Source organism: Sceloporus occidentalis, unplaced genomic scaffold (assembly GCF_023333645.1).
Source record: "Sceloporus occidentalis isolate IW3139 unplaced genomic scaffold, rSceOcc1.0.p SCAF_41, whole genome shotgun sequence".
Lineage (NCBI taxonomy): Eukaryota > Metazoa > Chordata > Lepidosauria > Squamata > Phrynosomatidae > Sceloporus > Sceloporus occidentalis.
In genome coordinates, this window is record NW_028317021.1 from 3,948,749 (window position 1) to 3,966,099 (window position 17,351).

Here is a 17,351-nt window from a genome sequence, read left to right on the forward strand (position 1 = left end):
ATTTTTTCTGGAAGTACAGAACACCAAACCCTTCCTAAGCTCAAACCTCCAAAACATGAAGTCAGACCTACCGTCAACAACCCGGTTAACTTCTCATTCGTCGCTGGGCTTCATCCTCATCTGGGCTTGCATCTGCGCAATCATCTCCTGCATGCGACGTAACTGTGCCAAAAAATAATAATAATCACAAATGTTAAAATTACATTTAAATGCCTAGGGTAATTTAAAAAAAAAAAAAACCAAACTGCATAGGTTACATGGTTTGCTTTAGCTCAGCAGTGTCTTCTCAGTGGGGAGAAAGACAGAAAGGGATCATTTTCCTACCACTATCATTTCTTGCATTTTACTATAATTTTTATTAATCTATTTTTAGATGCCCTGTCATTTGCTATTGTGAGCCACTTTAGTTGCAATCGTGCATGAAGATATAAATCCAGTAAATAAATAAATATTCAGTCAAATGGTGGTCCCTGGGTGGGAAAAGAAAAGAATTCCAGTCCCTTCTCCAGCCACAATTCCCAGGACATTATAGAAACAGGATATGGAGAAAGTAACTGACACAAACCAACAATTTCATTTCAGAAAACCAAAATCCAAATTGTCCCAGGCAGCTGTCACTGTGCATCTCCCGAGTCAGAGCCCAAGCCCTTACCCTGGACTCCTCCAACGCAGCTCATTTCAGATGTCTTGGACCACAGTCTCCATCATCCCCAGATATGTAGGCTGAGGTGATGAATGTTGCTGTCCAATACATCTGGAAACCAACATAGTTACAGGTGGCTGTTCTAGTCACTACACCATTCTGTTTCTTGAATTATCCATGCACTCATTTCGGCTCCAACAAACAAGGTTGAATTAACACAACCCCTTGGAAAGGTTCCCCTTCAGCTGGAAGGCTTGCGGATGAGCATTTTGTCTTCAGTGCTGCCTCAAAACTTACAAGATCACTTAAACCCATTAGCTTGGCAGCAGCAACCAAAGTGTTCCAGGGTGGTGGCTTGCCCTACATTCCATGGGCAGAAGTGAAACGTTGCTGCCTTGTGCCATATACTTCAGCCAGGAGGAAAGGAAGGGCCTCTCTTAAATCTTTGCAGCAGAATGTGAATTTCTTCTCCCTTCCCCCACTTCACCCCAAGTCAAGCAGCAACTGGCCAAAGGAGGATTAAACCATGCAGCCTGGTTTAAAACCTGACACATCCAGGAGGATGGACAACGGCTTGGTTTCTGAGGCCATGGGGTGGCACAGAGCTCATGACCCCCAAATCTCTATTGAAAGAGTGGAGAACTTCAGGGCCTGAGACCAAATCTGGCCCTCCTGGGCTTTCCCAGATGGGGTTCCCCAGTCATGTCACCTTCCAGGACATGACTGTTTGGTGGTTTCCCAGCTTTTGTACTCACCACCTTTCTAGTTCTAAAAGGTAGGAATGACTCTCCTAAGGCTTAGGCTAGAATATGCAGGCTTCCTGACCCAACCCTTCTCATAGAATCCTAGAGTTCGATGAGACCTCAAGGTCCAACTCTATTCTGCCATGCAGGAATACACAATTAACGCTCTCCTGAAAGATGGCCATCCAGCCTCTGTTGAAAAACCTCCAAAGAAGGAGAATCCACCACTCTCCATGGCAAAATATTCCACTGTTGAACAGCTCATATTATTAGGAAGTTCTTCCTAATTTTAGATGGAATCTCTTTTCCTGTAGTTTAAATCCATTGCTCCATGTCCTATTCTCTGAAGCAGCAGAAAACAAGCTTGCGCCATCCTCAATATGACATCCCTTCAAATATTTAAACATGGCTATCATGTCACCTCTTAACCGTCTCTTCTCCAGACTAGACATACCCAGCTCCCTAAACTGCTCCGCATAGGGTTTGGTGGCTTCCAGACCTTTTCACCATTTTGGTCACCCTCTTCTGGACACTCTCCAGCTTCTCCACATCCTTCTTGAACTGTGATGCCCAGAAATGGACACAATATTCCAGGTCTGCATTTAGCGCCACTCTCCACTAGAATGTAGCCCCCAAGAATTTTTCTGAAATTCAGTTTGGCCCTTGGGTTGGAAAAAATTTCCCATCCTTGCTCCACTTCTTGCCAATCCTCCCTTTTTTCAATGGCTCTGTTATCCTTGTCACTCCAATCTTTAATCTCGAGTGAAACTGCATGCTCTTCCAAGGCATGAGCTGTGTCTTTTGCTTATAAAGAAAATCCCAGAACTATATGAATTATGGCTGGTTCAAGACATCTGGCTGCCTGAGGCAAAAAAAAAGGTGCTCTGTCCTCTACACAGAGAAGGCAACAAGTCTAGCAGGCTAGCTTATGGGATGCAGGCTAGACAACACAACACATACAACTTTGGCACCAGTTTACTACCTGGTGAGTGTATCTTCTGCCTCATTTTGGTCCCACTCTTGCTAGGATTATTTCTGACAGGGATACATATTCAGACTCTTGAACAAACTGCATTGTCCAATCTTGCACAGCCCATCCTTCGCAATATGCACAGAAGTGCCAAGCAGCTATTTTTATGATTGGGGGGTATGCTTTGACTGAGCATCTTGTGTGACAACAAAATCTCCTCCAGCAGATGAATCTGAGGTCCACAACGGAAAAAGGAAAAGCCAGCCGGCCATTTAGCCAACTAAAACGAAGCAAAACAGAAATAGCTGCCTCTTGGCTCATCAAATCCAGGGGGCTGCAGGGTGAAGGACCAAGAGAATTTCAGGCTGTTTTAGCAATGAGAAGACGTTCCCACGATGCTAAATGCGCTCTTTGGTATTCAAGGTATTTTTAAATAGCCACTAATCTTGAGGCATATAGAACAGAAATCCCACATGCACTATCACAAACCAACTGCAATGATTATTTTGTTCAAGTCTCCCGCGGGAAACTCTTTTCTGTTTCATGGGACTTCTCTGGGCATCATAACAGGCACATTCCTCAAGCATGACAAGCTCCTAGCTCTGTGCTATTTATGAACAGTCGTTTTTATTTGAATGCACTTCATTTTGACTCTGCTGAATATAAAAGGAGGATGGTGTTTAGTTGCTGTTTATCCAGAAAATAACAATATGGGAAGGGGACACTCTGCTTGAAAAATCCTTACATGACATGTCAGACATGTCCATTGCTATACAAACACCCTAGCACAACCTGGTATCATTCAAAAGTGTTCAGCAATGAGCCTAAGCATGGTACTTGTCCTGCTAGCAGTGAATGATGGAAATTGTAGTCCAACACAGTTGAGAGACACAAGGTGGTGGCAGGAATACACCAGGTATGGGAATTACTTTGGAAATTAAAAATTCCTGCCCTGGCCCCAAGCTGAGGTGTGGCACAAACATGAAAATGTGCAGCTGCCTTACCGCATCAAACACTTGGTCCATCTTGGCCAGAAGTGACTCCCTCTGAATGGCACCAAACTTCTGCAGCCTTGCCTTTCCCAACCTAGCTGTCTAAGATCCCTTTTCATTGTAGCTGTTAACAACTGAACTTGGAGCCGTCTTCACATAAAGAATAGGCTCTACAACTGCTATGTTTTGTTCAGCTAACCTCCAGCCACTAGAACACAGACAAACAGAGAACAGATTACAGGAGGACAGTGAGTATCTATGAGCCTGCTGTGGTCCATTTTTCCTGAAAGCACAGTCAGTTTTTCCCCGCTCTCTAGCAACTGGAACTGAAGTATTATTCATTATCATCTGCAGGTTTGAGGACTTACTTTGCTTCGGATCCCTAACTATTTATTTGCATGCACGCCTCACAAATGAATCCAGTACTTTCTTGCTCCTGTCTTTCAAGGCGATAGAACTAAACAAACATGCCTTATTAGTGCAAAAACCACAATATGAGTTGTTGCACATTCAGGACTGAACAGATTGCCTGGGATGTGCATGCTTTGTTTCACTGTGAGAAAAATGGAAGAAAAGATCAATATTAAAACAACAATAACAATTAACTTAGTAAAACCAATATAATATTAAACAAAACATGCTAGTTTCTTATAGCAAACCCTGATCCCCACCAGTCAGGGTCTGCGATAACAAGTTAGCATGTACGCTGCTCTGAAATGTCGCTTATCAGTACTGATTTTTCCATGGTGGAATAATAATTTCACCCCATACTGAATTTTTATATTCGTCGCCCTGCACTGTGAACTGCTGCATGTTAAATATTACCCACTGCCTTTCTCAAATTCCTACATTATCTACATATATATCAGCCCTTAGGGAATTAGGCATTGAGCAAGTCTGGGCCACACAATGCCCTCTTGTGGTTCATTAATCACAGTATAGCCTTGTGTTTTGCTTATAAATCCGTAGCATCAAAAATAAAAGTGCAAAACGTAAGATTTCGAGACCAAACAGGAAAAACAAAAATCATTATGACCACAATCCAGTCCTGCTCATTACATTACAGACCATATTTATTAACAACAACTCTTCCTTTAAGAGATGCCTCTTGCTGCTCCAGAAAGAGTCCCTGTACTGGGAGGAAGGTGGGATAATAATGATGATGATGATGATGATGATGATGATGTCAGTTATTTTTCTGCACCTGTTTTTGGGGGGGTTGAAACTGTGAACTTCATTTTCAAAAACACAGCAGAGGAAAATCACATGATTTGAGCTATAATGTATAAAGGGAAGGAAGAGAAAACAAATATTCAGATCTCAGTGCATCATCCTGTCCAATTCTGATTTTTGAGACCTTTCACTGATTAAATGCTATTTCTATCCTTCCTCACCAATGACTAGGATGGTAGGGGCTGATGGGAACTGGAGTTCAACAATATCTAGACAGCCATAAGATCCCAAGTGTTAATGGGTGGACACACCACTTTTGGGGATTTAATGATGGACACAAAACAAAAAAGTGGCCTACTACGGCTACTAGGGGAACAATGTGCACCCACCGAATTAACATTTCTCAGACCAGCATGAAAACTAAAAAGCAATTGTTTGGCACTGTAGTTCTTCAATTTTAAAAAAATGCATGTAGAAATCCATATCATTGAAATTAACACACACAATTGCCTGAACAAATAGGCACTGAAATACGCCTTAAGTTTTGGTATGTCTTTTTTTTAATTTAAAAAAATCACTAAAATGGAAACGGTGTGAACTGAAGTATGGGAAATGGAGAAATGCTGACATTGTCCAAACACAAATAGCTACAGCATGCCTGTGCCTCAAGAAACATGGCCAAACCTTCCCTGGGCGAGGTGAAATCCAGACACCCCAAGGGAATAAAAGTAGCACCAATGCAGACAGTAACAACTGAGGCAGAGCCACATGAGTAGTAGTATATTATGAAATTCATAGGAATAATCAACACACGCATTTCCAGGTGTCTTACATGTGAAGCATAAAACAATAAATGAATAATAAAAGAATCTTAGTAAATCTGGAGTGGAGGAAGAAAGCTAATCTCATCTAACAACCCAGACCAGACAGTGTCTGGTGGCACAGTAAAACCCTGTTTAACTTTTATAAGCTGCCTTGAGTCACAATACTGGAGAAAAGGTGAGATATAAATTAGATGAAAATGATGGTGAAGATGATGACATTAAAAGATGATGACAATAAAAGCTAATGGGGATTAAAATCCAATTTGGAAGCATGACGTTCAACCCCCAGTTGGAAGACTGTGTGGGCATGTACAGATTGAGTATCCTTTATATGAAATGCTTGGGACCAGAAGTGTTTTGGATTTAGGGTTTTGGAATACCTGTATTTGCATATATGTACATAATAAGATATCTTGGAGATGGGACCCAAGGCGAAACACAAAATTCATTTATGTGTCATATACACCTTACGGACATAGCCTGAAGGTAATTTTATACAATATTTTAAATCATTTTGTGCATGAAACAAAGTTTGTGTACACTGAACCATCAGCCACCCATGGAAAAATTGTTTTTTGGAGTATTTTGGATTTCCGAATAAGGGAATCTCAACCTATATTACTATTTTTCTCTATCTATCCATTCTTCTATCCTCTTCTAATAGTGAGGCTGTCACGAAGTGGGAGTCAGCATAAGCCTGGGAGCCCTCTTTCTAAAAATGACTGAACAGATATGTTACTCTCTTTCCTTCTGTAACAGCCGTCTGCTTTCCAAATAAAAGTTTTACATCCAGAGGAAGCTAAGGAGGAGAGTGGAGGCAGCTCAAAAAACAGAAGCCAGCTGTCTGAGCAAAGGAAAAAGAAATGTGCACATGTCAGAAGCCGGGATGTAAGGGGGTTGAAGAAAGCAGCCGAGAGATTAACAGTTCCAACCACCCAAGGACAGGGTCCTTTCAAAAAATCCAGAATGATTATTTAGCAGCAGCGATGCCTTGATAATGATGAACCTGGCACCTCCTCAAGCCTTCACTCCTCCTGATGGAATGAAGCCCTTAGCAATCTGTAAATAGAACCTCAAGCACAATTGCTGCTCAGATTGTAGGAAGAAAAGGGGAAACTGATGTTTGTGTTCTCAGCAAAAGCCAAGGAATGTAAGCCCATTTCCTCTGCCTTGCCCCCACCCCTCCAATCCTCCCCTGCTTGAGTCCTCAACAGACTATGCTTTGGAGATAAAGAGATTGTGCCACTTTATCTACAAGAGACTAAGCAAAGCTGCTTCATCTCTACGGGTCAACAGACAGTTGAAGTTTAAAACAAATTTGTTTTTCCTGCTGCTTCCGTCTAATCCTCTGCAACTTTATGGGAGCTGTTTAGCACAGGCAAATCCCAGTAGGCGCTGACTGTCTAAACCAGGGGTGGTCAGCTCTGAAAGTTTGGGGGAACACTGGACCTGCAGAATGAACAAGGGATCACATCACAACCACTGAAATTCGGCAGCCACTGGTAGTACTGTCACCAACAGTGGCGATTCTCTACAGTGCAAGAAAGTGTCAAGAGTGGCCACCTATACCATACAGTATATACCTATACCTGCCAGTGTGCAGTGCAGAGTTGTCTCAAGTGGAGGGAGGATTCACCAATATTTCTGGTGATAAGAAAAAAGGACCAAAGAAGCAATGAGGAAAAATGGGAGGATCAGCCACTGAAAACAATCCTTGAAAAATTGTGGGGTTATTGCACAATAAAAGCCTGTCTGGAAACACCATGAATCCCTTTCCACTTTTGGAAAACTTTCTCCCAGATTGTCATCCTGACCTCAGTGTTCAAACTGTTCTCAGTGCCCATATGTATATATACCTGCCAAATCAGGATGGTTCTCCGTGCTGCTAATAAAGTGGGCTCTGCTAGACAAAACTTTTACGGTCTAACATAATCATAGAGTTGGAAGAGACCACAAGGGCCATCCAACTGAAATTACAATCAAAGCATCCCCAACAGATGGCCATCCAACCTCTGTTTAAAGATCTCCAGGAAAGGAGACTCCACTGCACTCCAAGGAAGGAGTGTGTTCCACTGCCATACAGCCCTTACTGTCAGGAAGTTCCTCCTAATGTTGAGGCAGAATCTCCTTTCCTGGAGCTTCCATCCATTGCTCCGTTTCCTATTCTCTGGAGCAGCAGAAAACAAGCTTGTTCCCTCCTCAATATGACATCCCTTCAAATATTTAAACAGAGCTATCATATCACCTCTTAACCTTCTCTTCTCCAGGCTAAACATCCCCAGCTTCCTAAGTCGTTCTTCATAGGACATGGTTTCCATACCCTTCACCATTTTAGTTGCCCTCCTTTGGACAACTAGTCCAGTCTCTCAATGTCCTTTTTGAACTGTGGTGCCCAAAACTGGACGCAGTATTCCAGGTGGGGCCTGACTAAAGCAGAATAGAGTGGCACTATTACTTCCCTTGATCTAGACACTATACTTCTATTGATGCAGCCTAAAATTGCATTGGCCTTTTTAGCTGCCACATTGCACTGTTGACTTATGTTTATCTTGTGGTCTACTTGGACTCCTAGATCCCTTTCACATGTAGTCTCATTCAGCCACGTGTCCCCCATCCTATATCTATGCATTTTGTTTTTCGTGCATGCAAGACACTATTACTTTTCTTACTTTCCTAACAACCTACTGTAATCAACAAAACATTTCAAAATGCAGAATGTTTTCATTGTGCCCTATCTCATACTGAAGTATTACTACAATTTCACACAATTATAAAAGGGAAGGGAAATGGTGACCCACTCCAAGGTTTTGAAAAGAGGCTAACTACAATGATTGGAATGCAGGCATAGAAATATTTAAAAGCCAACTTGTTGCACTGAACAGAATGTTGGATACTAGAACCAGGGCGCTCTGGCTACAAATTCCCACTTGCCTACAAGGCTTACTAGGTGATTATGGACCAGTCTCCCTCTCTCATTCTACCTTGCCCTAGCTGAATAAATAAAGTAACTCAAAGGGTTATTGGGAGAATACACACCTAGGAAATGACTGGATTTAAATGAATAAATAAATATTACATTTTTCTTTTGCCATTCCCATACAGACATTTCTTTCTCTCATAACATAACCAGCCTTAAGCCTTCGTATTAGGATGGACTACAGCGTGCTTTTTAAAAACAATTTTAGCATGCTAAATCCAATTATTTCCACAAGAATCAAAAGGAAGAATTAGGAATACGAACAGAAGAGAAAAGGAGGAATGATCAGTGTCATTTGATATTCAAATTACAGTGGACCCATGGTATCCGCTGGGCTTTGGTTCCAGGACCCACCATGGATACCAAAACCTGTGGATGTTCAAGCCCCACTAAATGTAATGGATAGTAAAATGGTGACTTTTATAAAAATGGCAAAATCAAGGTTTGCTTTTGGGAATATATATATATATATTCCCAAAATCAAGGTTTGCTTTTGGGAATATATATATATATATTCAAGCTATGGATGCTTGAATCCGTGGACAGAAAATCCGTGCATACGGAGGGCCGACTGTAAGAGAAATATTTATTAAAGATTTGGTAAACTATTGTCAGAATGGTTTCATCTGATATGACTAAAAAAATGGAAGATGGGAGAAATTATTTATTTATTATTTAGTAGAGTAGAATAGAGTAGAGTAGAGTAGAGTATAGGCCTACAAGTCACCTATTGACTTATGGTGACCCCAAGAATTCCATAGGATTTTCTTAGGCAAGGAACACCCACCCAGAGGTGGTTTTGCCAGTTCCTTCCTCAGAAGTATAGCTGTGCCAACTAGATGTAGCCAGCAGTGGGTGCTAGATACTTGCTTATTAAATAGAAGCAGGATGAGGCGGTGGTTTATTATACTTTCAGGGTGGACAGTGACAGAAAAAGCAGTAGCCACTGTATTTTCTATACTTATTCTGCTTAATTATTATTATTATGTTAGTTAAGTTTTAATTGGTGGGGAGTATACTTTGTATCTAATGCTTGGGTTGTAATCTGCTTTGATTTCATGAAAAAAGTGGAATAGAAATAAATCATATTATTATTATTATTATTATTAGCACTGCTGCTTGTCCTCAAAATGAATTTGCATCTTGCACTGTCAGTACTAGCTCCCTCCCTCAAGACCAGCTTAATCACCACCTTAAAGAAACACCTCAAGTAGGAGACATATTTGTGGTCTGCTGCTTTGCTTTCCCTGGAGAAGCCAATAGTCTTTAAAAGCTAGTGTGATGTATTTTGTGCCTGTTGGTTGCCCTAAGATATCACCACAATGTACATTTTGGGTTTTGTTTCATGACCACACGACTACTTGCCATTTTTTTTTTAAATGTGAAGATACTGAAGTTAAATATTAAATCCTAACCTAGAGGGACATTATTTTCTGATGGGTGCTCCTCCTGGCGTAAGGTAAAGTGATCTCAGTTTGGCTCCTATTCACATGCTGTGCCTGTTACAATGTCTCAATTCATCTCCAGACCTCACTGAACAGAAGCTTCCTAAGAGACTCATTGTACTCTGTCAACAAAGTGGCCTGCAGCCCCACACCAAACACAGGCAAAGATATAGAATTCAAATATATAGCCATATTAGTCTGTAGAATCAGTATGTAGAGAGATCTTGTAGCACCTTTGAGACTAAGTGGAATAAAGAATTTGGCAGTATGAGCTTTCCTAGACTTAAGTCTACTCCCTCCAAATGCATGTGAGGAAGTAGACTTAAGTCTAGGAACGCTCATGCTGCCAACCTCTTTTTTTCAGTTAGTCTCAGAGGTGCTACAAGATCTCTCTACATTCAGAGGCAAAGACTGTTCTCAAAAGGAGGTGTTTTGCTGCTGCCAATGGAGAAGGACAATTTTATTGTGAAGTCGAAGGCTTTCATGGCCGGCATCCATGGGTTTTTATGGGTTTTTCGGGCTATATGGCCATGTTCTAGAAGATTTTCTTCCTGATGTTTCGCCAGCAGTTGTGGCTGGCATCTTCTAGAACATGGCCACATAGCCCGAAAAACCCACAAAAAACAATTTTATTGCATTTCTTTCACTGCCTTTGTTCCCAGGCGTGTCATGGCCATGGGGCTTGGAAACCTTGCTGTCTGCATTGCCTCTCCCTCAAAACCATCCAACATCAAGCAAGATGCAGACCTCTGACTCTGACACAATCCCTTTGCTTCCCTTGCATGACTTTTTAACCATCACTGCCTGATGGAGAAGCTAATAGGCTTTGAAAGCTAGCACAATGTAATTTATGTCTTTTGGTTGTCCTAACAGATCTTTTACTGCAATGTGTATTTTGGATTTTGTTTTATGGTCAACACAGCCATCCCTGCATTATTATGAAGATGGTTTGCAAGCATGATATTGCTTGTGATCTTACCTCAGCTTCCTTCTGCTGAAGGATTCTATCCTTGTCTACAACTTCTTCCTCAACAGGCCTGGCAGACATAAGACAGACATGTATTAGAGGCAGAGAAAGAAAAGGTTTCATTGAAAAAGCTATGATTTGGAAGAAATAATTAAACTGACAGCTGTTCTGAGAAACGATAAGAATTACAGCAAACCTTTTGAAAAGCTAGGATCTAGTAATTAAGTATAAACCATTAAAGTTAGGGTCTAAATAAGACATGGGATAGTAGGCACTTGTAAAAGTAAAATACTGTAGCTGAGAAATCAAACTGCAATGAAAATAAAGGGTGATATTATGATGTTCACCATATTTTAATACATTCGTCCCTTTGTATCCTCAGGGGGTTCACTTCGGACCCCCCTGCAGTTGGCAAATTTGGCAGGACCTCAAGTCCCATTCTCCTTAATGATGGCGCAACATGCACACACCCACATTGGTGCAGCACGTGCATGTGCCGCCATTAAGGAGAACAGGGCCAGGTCATCTGCGGATGGCAAGCCCGTGGAAAGGAAGAGCTGACTGTGCATTCAAAATATAGCTAAGATAAGAACCAGGATCCTCTTGCAGCACACCACTGATGGAATGGGCTGCTTCACAAGCAGCTTCACCATCTCAACTCTTTCAAAAGTACCAGAATAGCAGCAACCATGACAAGAGGTGTTTGCCAGGTCTGAACAACCTTTTTCGGGAGCGCCTGGTTTTGGAGGTCCTCGGAGTTCAGACACTATGGGAAGAGTGGCTTGGATAATTGCCTACACAGACAATTTGCCAAGCCTCCACAAACACACACTATAAATGTGTGGGCTCCAAGGACCCCTTGATTTTCATGAGATCAAATGTGTTGGTAGTGGAGTTCTTTCTCCCCCAGCTATCTGTGTCACCTAAATGTCTGCTCACAATCTTTCCCAAAGCTTCCCAGTAGATTCTGAGGGTGCACAATGGGTGCAACAGGGGATCATAGCCCTTCCAGTTCAGTTGAACTGACAATGATCCACTCTCCCAGCAAAGGAAGAGTATCGGGCAGGAGATGAGTTGAAGTGTCATTCTGTAATGTTCATGCAAACTTTCTCAAGCTCTGAAAGTCCCTTGCTGCTGACACCTTAGTCTTCACTCTTGTTCCATATATGGAAATGTCCTGGATTTCAGTTCAGTGGAGTCATTTCCTCTGTTTACCCCTCACTCCACACCTCATGGCACCAGCACAGTCAGAGAACAAAGCCGCAACCCAGACACACATGCATGCACGCACACGCACGCACACACACACACAGAGTCATGGCCTTAACTAAAAATATTTCTGCATTTGAGTGATTTCTAACAGAAATAGACAGAAACAGATCTGCCATCAGGAGGGATACAACATGAGCAGGAGTAATTCACATGCAAAGAAGAAGAGAGAGATCAGAGGTGCAGGATTTACATAAACGAACCAAGCGGAAATGAGTTTGGAGGCATCAGTGGGGATGTGACATTTTTCCCAGTCAATAATACTTACCTTATTGTATGAAATTTTCCCCACAGACAGACACAGGATATTCCTGTTAAAGAGTGGCTGGACTACATTTCTGAAGACTGTGAATCCAAGTCTCGATGTATGTAAATCACTGATCACTCAGCACTCAAGAACTCAAGGCTACATGTATTGTTTAAGGTAATATTTAAAAGAGTTGCCTATGGTGTCTGCTTTGGAATAGCTCATTCGGCTACAAATACAAAGTCACCAAGTGATGAAAGTGCATGTATGCAATAAGCAATTCTCCTACACTGTTGTGGGGGCTGGGGACTCTGAACACAGACTGCTATGACCTTCTGGGCATGACTGGTTAAAATATGTGCAAGATGGATCTGCCATACATAAAAGATGGCATAGGTCTGCCTTCAGAAGGTTCAGTCTCTAACACAAGCAGTCAGAAACATAACAAGCTGCTGTATACCATGACTACGAGAGTGTTAGCTGAACTTCCTGACAGTAAGGGCTGTTTGACAGTGGAACACAGTCTCTTGGAGTGTAGTGGAGTCTCCTTCCCTGGAGGTCTTTAAACAGAGGCTGGATGGCCATCTGTTGGGGATGCTTTGATTGAGAGTTCCTGCATGGCAGGGGTTGGACTGGATGGCCCTTGTGGTCTCTTTCAACTCTATGATTCTATGATCTCTGACAGCCACCTCTCATGTATCCATATCTGCTACCTGAGCCTTTTATTTAAAAAGCCTGGAGATGCCAGGCACTGAACTTGGGATCTTCTGCTTGCAAAGCATGAATCCTACCCAGGGACATCCCAAAGCATACATAAGCTAAGAGGACCAGCTATTTAATTTTATTTCAACACTGGCAATGGGAGAATGTCTTCCAACACATCTGAGATACTGGTTCAGTTTAGGGAGTTCAGAAAGGTTATATGACATACACAACTTTGTTCTCCAACAGAGAGGAACAGCTGGAGAGAAATGGCTGGAAGATGGGCACTGCTACCCCCTATCATCTGCTAAACATGCACTTCACTCTGTCTAACAGTAGGGCCAGCCCTGGTTCTGCTGCTATGCTAGAGGGTAAGCTTTAGCCCTCCAAATGTTTTAGGCTATAGCTTCCACAATCTCTTACCACTGGCCATGCCAGCTGGGGCTTTGGGAGCTGAGGTCCAAATAATCAGGAGGACCAAAAGTCCTCCTATTCCCCCCCCCCCCCCATAAATCCTAAATATCAAATTCCTAATTACAGACTGGAAAACTCTTATGCCTAAAACACCGAAGAGGACCTGCCACTCTGAGTAAGTTACCCTGGACTCAAATCCAAGCTAGTACAAGGCAGCTCCCAAGATGACATATGTTCCCCATATATATCCAGTAGGCTGGAAACAACCCAAGTGAGACTTTAACAAGATAAAGACAAATGCTACACTGAATGAATGAATGAGGCAAAAATAACAAAGAAGATATTCCACAAAGCCATTAGTTGGCATAATTTCCTTTCTGACACTTGCTCTCACAAACAAGCCATTCTTGCTAGACCTGTGGTTTCACTCAGTTAATTAATATTGAGGAAGCAATGAAAAAGCAACTCATTCTCCTTTGACAAGGATGTGGCTTACCTCTATGTTTTCGGGCTAAGAAAAGGAACAGAGAGGCTGCAAGAATAAGATTTGCAGAATCAGGGGTTTGTCAGGGATGTTACATGAGAAGCTACATTAAGAGTAAGAAAGCGCAGAGTTTCGAGACCAAAAACACAGCAGAGCTCAAACTCACTTGCCAGTACGCTTTAGTCTCTCTGAGCGGAAGTTTTCATAGTGCAAATCTTGGGTAACTTCTTGAAGGTCCTGCATGTGCGTCCTGAAACAAAAATAAATGTAATCTTTCACTTCCTTTGCCAAGAGATAAAGGACCAGTTCAGAATGGACCTAGTTGAGCTGTGGGGTCTCCCATCATCCTCCAATGGCCACAGGGAGTGGAGTTGAGAAGTTGTAGTTTCTAGGTTAAATTAACAACAGCTTGTCATGTTCTCTGAACTTAGTAAACTGTAGTTAACAGTCACTATGGCTTGTTTCAAGCAAGTCAGTTTCAAAATATAAATTATGAAGCTGGTTTGTTGTAGAGGTTAGGTCCTTGAGATTCAAGCAACATGTTAAACTGTGATTAACTGAAACTGGAAGCAAGGAGTACAAAAGCCCAGCTTCTTCTTATGTAATAATAATAATAATAATAATAATAACAACGATGATGATGATGATGATGATGATGATGATGATGATGATGATGTCATGTTTTTCCAGCTACATATGTTAATATATCCTTCTCCTGTCAAAAGGGAAGCTATAGTTCATCAGCTTTTCTCTCACTCAGTAAATGAATTATTCTAACTTCATCGCTTAAGACTTTCTCCAATTTAGTAAACCCAAAGTGATTTGTGGTAGACATGTTATCTTTGTTGTCTTGCAGTGATCCAATCATGAAATCCTTCCAAGCTTAATTAAAATTTCAACCTATTCAAAATTTGAAGTCACTAAACCTGGACATACCCTCAGGAACTCACTACTTTTGGAAATACTGTATAAACTGCTATTTTTTTACAAGCACCATGCAATTTTTCCCGAAGCAGATGGACCTCTAAGGTATTCTCAACAAGGCAATGTTAAGGGCAGCTTTTTGCCTAGAATATGTCACATGTGATAGAAGATACAAAGTGGGAAAGTACCTATCTCCTCATCACTTTTGAAAATAGCTTTAATTACTGCTACAATATCAGAATTAGAAAGGGCAAAATGTCCATGTGTAGTATGAAAACTGTTCAGAAGAGGGAGCTCCTTGACTGGAACTGTCCCCAGCTAAAGATACATAATGGAATTAAATTCTAGATGCCAGAGCCCTGCTATAACTTACAAAGTCTGATCAACGGATTTAGCCGGGTAGTAATAACCCAGACATTATTAAATGTTACATAGCCAAGTGGCACTTTTTCGATTATCAGCTCCAACATAACCTTGGCTTTTTACCAATTCCCCCCCCCCGCCCCCGAGCTCTCATTTTAAGGAATTCACTACAGCTATTTGGTTGCTTTTAAGAATCATCCAATTTGTAAAAATTGCTTCCCACTCCTATCAGTAAACTAGTAGGTGGGTGAGTTGGTGTGCTTTTAAAACTCTGCAACAGCAATTGCATTATAAATATGTATTAGCTAAGACTGGGTAGAGATACACAAGGAAAATAAATCTAGAGTCAAGTTGAATTTCTTGCCAAATCAAAATGGTTGAATAACCCAGCTCAAAATTCGTCCATGCCATTTAGCTCTGCTATACAGTCAGGAAGAATACTGACAAACACATCACCCTTTTGAATTCAACTCAACTGTGAAATTTCAGCATTTAATTATGGTACATCCTAATTAAATTAAATCTAATTAAAACAAACCAGAGTCACAACTCTTCCCCTACACCTTTCTACCAGCACATGAGTCTAGAAATAAACAAAGAAAAATCAGAGTTTGACTAGAAAGAAAGATGTTTCTAAATAAAGCTGAGACCTAATACAAGGCTGGGTTTTGTGGGCAGTACATACAACCTAGTTTACTACTCCACTTGAGATGTCTATAGTTAGAGGTTAAATAAGGGGGTCTACTTACACCAGCATGGTACGCAGCTTCAAGAAGTCATTATGTTCTGGATTCTCAACTTCCACCACCCCCCAGGGGTACAGGCGACCTCTGATCTTTTTTCCTTTCACTTCAATAAGCTGGTTGGATCCAATCACAGCAAAAGGAATGCTAGCCTAGATGAGTCAAAAAAGCAGAAATTCCACTTCGTAGCATCATCACTGAAGAATGCCATAGGAAGCTTATTTAATGAACATTCACATATTTTGTCCCACAGAGGAGCTTTACCATATTTCATGGAAAGTACAGGCTTTATTTTATTTTATTTACAGTGAAGGCAGAATTTTAACCCATGGACGGCAAGGAATTTATCTACAGAAACAGACGCTATTTCTGCTAATGGCTCAAAGAGTCCTAATGTCTTTTCTTTACAACTAGCACTCAAAGCAGCACATACTTTTGTCACAGAGAAGCAGAATATAAAGGAAAAATAAGGGCATATATTTTTCTTACAGAAAACCAATGTGGTGCAGTGGTTTGAGTGTTCATTCATTCATTCAGAGTATTTATACCCTGCTCTTCTGCCAGAGCTGCTTACAAATGGTTAACTAGATAGTTCCCTGCTCTTAGGATTACAATCTAAAAAAGACATGACACCAAAGGAGAAGAGAATGTAAGTGGGGAAGGGGATCAAATCCAGCAGATAGTCAGAGGCCAGGACGGTGGCAGTTGAAATGGAGGGAGGGCCCTTCATCTGTTTCTGAGCTAGGCATGGTGAAGCTGTTCTTGGCTCCTTTATCCCTCTGAAGCCAGGAAGATGGATGTTGGAATGGAGGGAGGGCTTCTCATCTGTCTCTGGGGCTAGGCATGGTGGACTAGGATGCTGGTAGACTAGGGCTCAAATCCCTGCTCAGCCATGGAAACTCACTGCCTGACCTTGGGCAAGTCACATTCTCTCAGTCTTAGAGGAAGGCAGTGGCAACCCCCATCCTCCTCACCCCATTTGAACAAATCTTGCCAAGATAACTCCGGGATGGGTTTGCTGTAGGGTTGCCAAGTCGGAAATGACATAAAGGCATACAACAACAACCAATTTTGCTAACATTCAGTAAATGTACAATGATAGCATGTTGGTGTTGCAGTAGAACTTAAAAGTCTCATGGATCACTGGACTTGTTAAGGTAGGCAGCTCTCAACGTTCATTGCTTACTATAGTTTTGGCATACAGGAAAATGTGGCACCAACACCCATATGACGAACACAAAGAGCTGTTAAAAAAGAATGGCACGCCTAAGTGAGTGTATGCGGACCTACCTTTAGAACCCTGGTCTGTTCTTTGAATTCTTCATCTTCATCTGAATCAGCATCAGGTAACTGGTAAATTCGTATGCCGTGCTCTGAAATCTCATCTAGAACCTGGAGGCAAGAGACAAAGAAAAACACCATGATGACTTCTGTAAGTCCAGTGACCTCATATCACAGGCTAGGACTGCTA

General features: G+C 41.6%; 1 protein-coding gene across 4 annotated transcripts in view; it reads right to left on the reverse strand.

The window, feature by feature from the left end:
* The window catches only part of LOC149289985 (septin-2), a 69,334-nt gene that overhangs the window by 14,825 nt on the left and 37,158 nt on the right, over nt 1-17,351 (reverse strand). For 2 of the 4 annotated variants that reach the window (XM_089489728.1, XM_089489730.1), the window contains 5 exons: nt 17,171-17,272; nt 15,887-16,032; nt 14,017-14,100; nt 10,747-10,804; nt 72-162 (listed from right to left, as the gene is read on the reverse strand). In XM_089489728.1, coding sequence (XP_089345854.1) covers nt 94-162; nt 10,747-10,804; nt 14,017-14,100; nt 15,887-16,032; nt 17,171-17,272 — 459 coding nt within the window. In that variant the 3' untranslated portion in view covers nt 72-93. Of the gene's footprint in view, nt 1-71; nt 163-3,524; nt 3,557-4,552; nt 4,625-10,746; nt 10,805-14,016; nt 14,101-15,886; nt 16,033-17,170; nt 17,273-17,351 lie in introns of those variants that run through there. The other 2 variants (XM_089489731.1, XM_089489732.1) reach the window with 2 other exon arrangements.